Genomic DNA, 6,257 nt, shown 5'->3' with positions numbered 1-6,257 from the left:
CCTCCCCTCCCCTTCCTCCCCGCTTCCACTCCTCCCTCTCCTCTCTTCCTTCACCCCTTCCTCCCCTCCCTCCCTTTTCTCCCTTCACCCCTTCCTCTCCTCTCTCCCTCACCTTCTTCCCTCCCCTCCCTCCCCTCTTCCACTCCTCCCTCCCCTCTCTTCCCTTCTCCCACCCTTCCCTCTCTCCCCCCCCAACTTCCTCTCTGTGCCTCCCCTTCCCCATCCCTCCCTCCCTTCCTCCCTCCTTCCCTCATTTATTGCTGTCTCCTCAGGAAGGGTTGATTGAGCCCCGGCCACATGCTGAGGACATGGTCCTCTTGCTGGGCTGCCTTCCCTGCTCCTTTCTTACTTAGCATGTTCCCAGAGCTCCTGTGACGTCAGCTACTGACCGCCCCGGGGTATTAGGCAAAGCCCCTCCCTCTCTCCCTCATTTCAGCCTGTCAACTTGTTGCAGGAAGTGGGCCACACTTCATTCACACTTTCATTCACACTTTCATTCCTTGGCTTTCTGAGTGGATTTGATCTCAGATGCGCATTCTGAGTCCCAGCTGGGTCGCGGGAGGAATGAATAGTAACAATGATAGTAAAGATAAGATATGACGTTCGTTCGTGGTTATTGTGCAGAGTTTACTGATTTAATTACAGAGCTTAATAATGGCTCATTGTATGGGGCACCTGGGTGGTGCAGTCGGTTAAGCGTCCGACTTCAGCCAGGTCACGATCTCGCGGTCTGTGAGTTTGAGCCCCGCGTCAGGCTCTGGGCTGATGGCTCAGAGCCTGGAGCCTGTTTCCGATTCTGTGTCTCCCTCTCTCTCTGCCCCTCCCCCGTTCATGCTCTGTCTCTCTCTGTCCCAAAACTAAATAAAAACGTTGAAAAAAAAATTTAATAAAAAAAATAATAATGGCTCATTGTAGACAGTAAATGACAACTTTTTATTGAAGTCCCTCCGTATACATACTACTATACCGGGTAACAACTTTCACAAAAGAAAGAAGTGTTTTTGAACAGACCTCCTTCTACTGTATTGAATTAAATCTCTCGTAATCTCTGGCTGACTTTTAGAAACTTATATTCTTTTTAAAATTACAATAATTTAATTTTATTAGTTCTTTTATTACACGGCATGTGGCAACATGTTTAAGGAAGTTTGAGCTATCCCGTAAGAAATTAGTGAGCTTTTGGGGGCGCCTGGGTGTCTCAGTCGGCTGAGTGTCCGACTTCGGCTCAGGTCATGATCTCGCGGTTCGGTTCATGAGTTCGGGTCCCACGTCGGGCTCTGTGCTGACAGCTCAGCGCCTGGAGCCCGCTTCGGATTCTGTGTCTCCCTCTCTCTCTGCCCTTCCCCCGCTCCGCTCCCACATGTTCTCTCTCAAAAATAAATAAACATAAAAAAAAAGAAAGTCGAACCCATGTTGTGGTGGACGAAGCCCTGGTGACCCGGTGGCTTCCGCAACCAGGGTTCCGCCTCCAGTGCTGACAAATGGGTGTCCGGCTGCCTCCTGGAGAGCCGACCCTAGGTGTCGATCGATCATTGGTTCCTTCCCCCAATGACACGCCATTACCTGCTGGAACTGCCCCCGTTTACCTCTGTCACCGGTACGAACTTTGCCGCTGTGCCCCGCTTTCCTCCCCACGCACAGCTCTTGGCTCTCCCGTGCCTGAAGTCCACAGGTAAGAATTTCCTCCCCTTTTCTCGCACGTGTCCTGATCCCACGGTCGCCAACACGGGCCATACTCCCCAGCCCTCTCTCTTACTCGTGTTAACCTTTACGTTGGGAATGACCTTTATTTCGGATGGAATTGTTGTCCTTAAGGCCAGTCTCAGAAACCAACTTCTCAAGAGATCCTTTCTCGATATCAGGAAATAGAGGTGACTTCCGGCAAGCGGTCTTATTTTACGTGGCCAAACTCTGCGGGACAGGCTGACACTTCACAGCTGAGGGGCCTGAAGCTTAGGACTAGAGGCTTTGAGAATGAACAGACAGAATAAACCCTCAGGTCCGGAAGCAGAGTGAATGCCAAGATGTGCTAGTAGATGCTTAACAACTGACTCTCCCTTTATTTTTTTTTTTTTAATTTTTTTTCAACGTTTTTATTTATTTTTGGGACAGAGAGAGACAGAGCATGAACGGGGAGGGGCAGAGAGAGAGGGAGACACAGAATCGGAAACAGGCTCCAGGCTCCGAGCCGTCCGCCCAGAGCCTGACGCGGGGCTCGAACTCACGGACCGCGAGATCGTGACCTGGCTGAAGTCGGACGCTTAACCGACTGCGCCACCCAGGCGCCCCCTGACTCTCCCTTTAAATACGAAGCCCTACTTGATAGCAGTTGGGGATGTCCATAGAGTTTCCCACTGCAGTGGATTTCAAGCTGCGGATGGGATGTGATGGGAGTTTCTAGCTCACGAGGGCTGTTTTTTACACCAGGCCCTGGGGGGACAGTTGGTTGACTTGAACCTGTCATCCTCTTCCCTCAGCTCTTTTATACCATTAAAAAAAAATCTGACTCCAGAATCTTTAAAAGTACCATTTTCCCCATCTCCAATGCTAGAGAGATGGCCCAAGCCGGGCCCCCCTCCCTCCACGTGTCCTCTCCCACTTTGTCCTATCCACCTGCCGCTGCACCCGCCAGCATTGAGACCACCCCACTCCCATCAGCAACGGCTCCTCCCTGCCATTTGGCTGGTGAGCCATCCAATTCCGGGGCCCCATCCCTAGGACCTGCTTTACATGACCGAGCCTGGGGTAACTGTCTTGGTTCCAGTGCCCCGGAAGCAGACCCTAAGACATAAAATTGAGAGGGGACCCCAGCAAACGGCACAGGGGGGTGGGGGCAATGGGACAAGGCAGGTTGGGATCCTGTAGAGGCTGTGCTATCAGGCAGATTTCTAGTTAACTGGCTCTCAGGTCGGGACCATGGAGGCTAGTGTTGAAGTGCCCTCCCTTCCCCCACTGGGGAGCATGTCGCGGGGCCTTATCCACTTACACCAGGGGTTGAGGTGCACTCAGGAGGGGGTGTTTCCCTGGCACTGCAGGGCTTCCCCAAACACGGGCAGGGCAAGCTCTGGTGGCCAGAAAACCCGCAGGCAGATCACCTTGGGGTCTGGCAGTTGGAGGATGGTCCAGGGAGCAGGAAAAGGTTCATTTCAAAGGCTTGTGGGCTTTGCCTAACAGACCTGTTACACCCCTAATATTGTGAATGCTGTGGATGGTTTTCCGGTCAACCTACAAAGTTTGAAAGATGTAATTAGGGAAAGAATGTAAATCCTTGACTATAAAAACAAGAATCAAACTGACATTAGGACCGGTGATGTGGGGGAGGGAGGGGGCGGGGAGCCGAGAGAGTGCAGATATGCTAATTTCCACATCTCCTAGGGCAGGGAGGCAGCAGGTCATGTGTGAAATGGACAAATGATGAGTTAGGTAGACAGTTCAAAGTCACACAATCCCCACCAGTGAAATGAAAAGTAACACAATTTTAAGAATTAGGAGTTGGAAGATAAAGTTTTATTCTTTGGAAGACACCATTCCTGGTTGGGTCAAGATGTAAGTGTATAGCGTTTAGACTGATATGAAAAGAACCAGGGGAACTAAAAACAAACTTTATGGTGGTTGGGTCTAGGGTGTGGTCCTGGGTGGTGGGTAGGTGAGCAGGAAAGATGTGCACACTTTCAGTTTTAATATTTTCCCATTTTGTTTGGATTTTTTGGGTAGATTCCTCAACAACTATTTTATAAATACTTAATGATGAATAACCTGAGTGTCAGGACAATTGTATTTTGCTAGAAAAGATTTTCTTTTTCAGTTCCAGTTGGTTAACGTACAGCGTGATATTAGTTTCGGGTGTTCGATATAGTGATTCAGTCCTTCCCTACCTCACCTTGTGCCCATGACAAGTGTATTTTGTTCGGATTTGTCATCATCAGTACGCATTACTTCCACGGTAACCAGAACAAATTCAAACACATCCTAGCGTAATTACAAAAACTAGTATTTGGAGCACCCTTACACCGAATACTATGCGGGAATTAAAGAATGAGGTAGAATCTATGTGTACATAGAACCTATGTGTACAAAATCAAAAGATAGTCAGGACTTATTAAGTGAAACCAGTAAATTAAAAAGTAAGCATAGGATGAAAATTATGGAAGGGGAGAAGTATGTGTGTATGTAACATTTCTATATACAATTTTATTTTATTTTTTTTTAATGTTTATTTATTTTTGAGACAGAGAGAGACAGAGCATGAACGGGGGAGGGGCAGAGAGAGAGGGAGACACAGAATCGGAAGCAGGCTCCAGGCTCTGAGCCATCAGCCCAGAGCCCGACGTGGGGCTCGAACTCACGGACCGCGAGATCGTGACCTGAGCCGAAGTAGGACGCTCAGCCGAGTGAGCCACCCAGGCGCCCCTCTATATACAATTTTAAAAGACGCTACTGGTGGGGAGAAGAGGCGACCCAGTGAGACCCAGTGAGGGTCCCAGGGTGGGGTTCTAGAATCTGCACTTTTTCTTACCAGTTTCCTCATAGTTCTGGATTTCCTCACCTTCCCAACACGTTATTGCAAAACTATGGAAACGTGCAGAGTGTGAGGAACGGCACAGCAGCATGTTGAACGTTCGCGTAAACTGCATTGTACCCCAGTGTAAATATGCACTTTCTCACTGTGCACATGTGCATATTCACACATACACACATGTATTGTTAACCTCAAAAACAGAAGTCACAGGGGGCGCCCGGGTGGCTCAGTCGGTTTAAGTGTCCGACTTTGGCTCAGGTCAAGGTCTCCTGGCTCCCGCATTGGGCTTCTTGCTGTCAGCCTGTTAGGTCCAAGCTGCTTCTGATCCTCTGTCCCCTTCTCTCTCTGCCCCTCCTCTGCTGGTGCTCACTCTCTCGATAAATAGATAAAACATTAAAAAAACTAGAAGCAAAAAAAAAAAAAAACAAAAAACCAAACCCACACAAAGTAGAAGGCAGTTATTTTCACCAGCAAAAACGGGTTTATTTGGGAATAACAGAGAATTGCAATTTAGGACATGCAAACCTCCGCAGGTTTTGCGGAGTAAGTCCTCCAAACAAAGGACGGAACGTTATTTTGTGGAGAAGTGGGGGGATTGGGAGGGGGTGTTTTGAACCAAAGTCCTCTGGAGAAAAGCAGGAGTTCAGGGTGGTGATGATTTCTCACTGGCTGAAACTACAGCAGAGGCTGATTTTTTCTAGACGATGCAGTGCAGTCTTCCTTGTTGGGGCCTATGATTGATGGTTCTTTCCTGTTGACCACGTTTCTCTTGAGACCTGCAACTGACAATTCTTTCTATAATTGACACTGAGTAGTAAGTCTCCCAGTACCTCCTTTCAGTATATCCGGTACATGCTCCCGGGCTCTCTCCCTGTGACATGCGCGCGCGCACACACACACACACACACACACACACACACACACACACACAGGGATGTATGCACTGGCTCTATCGGTGAGCGTGTGCACGCACATACCTGCATGGAAGTAGAGGCTGTCGGGAAGTGCGTGTATATACGTGTGTACGTGTCTGTGCACGCTATCTCTCGGTGAGCGCGTGCACACACACGCATGTTTTCACAAGCTCCTCTTGAAGAGCACATTTACATACAGGCATGCATGCATGTGCGTGCAGGCTCTATCGCGGTGCGCGCGTGCACACACACCCAGACGCATGTGTGCACCCAGTTCGGCTCCACCACGGAAGCGAGGCAGACATCAGGACTTTCCCAGCTGCAGTGTGTCTGCAAGGGCAGCCTGCACGCGACACCGGGACCGTCTCAAGCGTCTCGGACACCGACCCTCCACCCGCCCCGCTGCGCCCGGGGCTGAGCAGGACTGGGCGTCCCTTTGGTCGGTGGGAACGCATCCAACCTTCAAAGCACACGATTTATTCATGCCTGCGATGTAGTACAATTTCAACGACGACGCACCGCAGCGCTGCGTCCCCACCCGCACCGCCTCCCTCAAAGCCCCCGCCTCTGCCAGCGGCCCGCGGACAGCCCGGGCCCCGCCCCTCCCCTCCCGCAGGCCCCGCCCACCAACGCCCCTGATCCCGCCCCCGACGTGGGGGCGGGCTCGCGCCGGCGCCGGGGGCGTGGTCTCGGCCGCGCCGCCGCGCGCCGAGCGGAATCGGCGGCGGCCGTTGGCCGTTGGCGCGGCTTGGGCGGTTGTCTTGGAGAAGCAAGATGGCGGCGACGGCGGCCGCGGTGGTGCCGGAGGAGGACACGGAGCTGCG

The 6,257-nt window shown here is 51.2% G+C and overlaps 1 protein-coding gene and 1 long non-coding RNA gene across 2 annotated transcripts in view; one reads left to right on the top strand and one right to left on the bottom strand.

Annotated features, from left to right (window-relative positions):
* Window positions 1–4,977: 4,977 nt before the first annotated feature.
* LOC121013109 (uncharacterized) lies at window positions 4,978–5,887 on the bottom strand. Its single transcript, XR_005782499.1, has 2 exons — window positions 5,686–5,887; window positions 4,978–5,301 (listed from the first exon to the last, which is right to left on the bottom strand). It is a non-coding gene; the product is annotated as an uncharacterized LOC121013109 (long non-coding RNA).
* Window positions 5,888–6,113: 226 nt separating this feature from the next.
* Window positions 6,114–6,257, top strand: part of CEP43 (centrosomal protein 43) — a 31,646-nt gene continuing 31,502 nt past the window's right edge. Inside the window, exon 1 of the mRNA XM_040449249.1 lies at window positions 6,114–6,254. Within this exon, the coding sequence (XP_040305183.1) occupies window positions 6,208–6,254 (47 nt within the window). The 5' untranslated portion in view covers window positions 6,114–6,207. The remainder of the gene's footprint in view (window positions 6,255–6,257) is intronic.

Source organism: Herpailurus yagouaroundi, unplaced genomic scaffold, assembly GCF_014898765.1.
Source record: "Herpailurus yagouaroundi ecotype Mexico unplaced genomic scaffold, PumYag 198, whole genome shotgun sequence".
Classification (NCBI taxonomy): Eukaryota; Metazoa; Chordata; class Mammalia; order Carnivora; family Felidae; genus Herpailurus; species Herpailurus yagouaroundi.
This window is presented reverse-complemented; position numbering and strand designations above follow the sequence as displayed.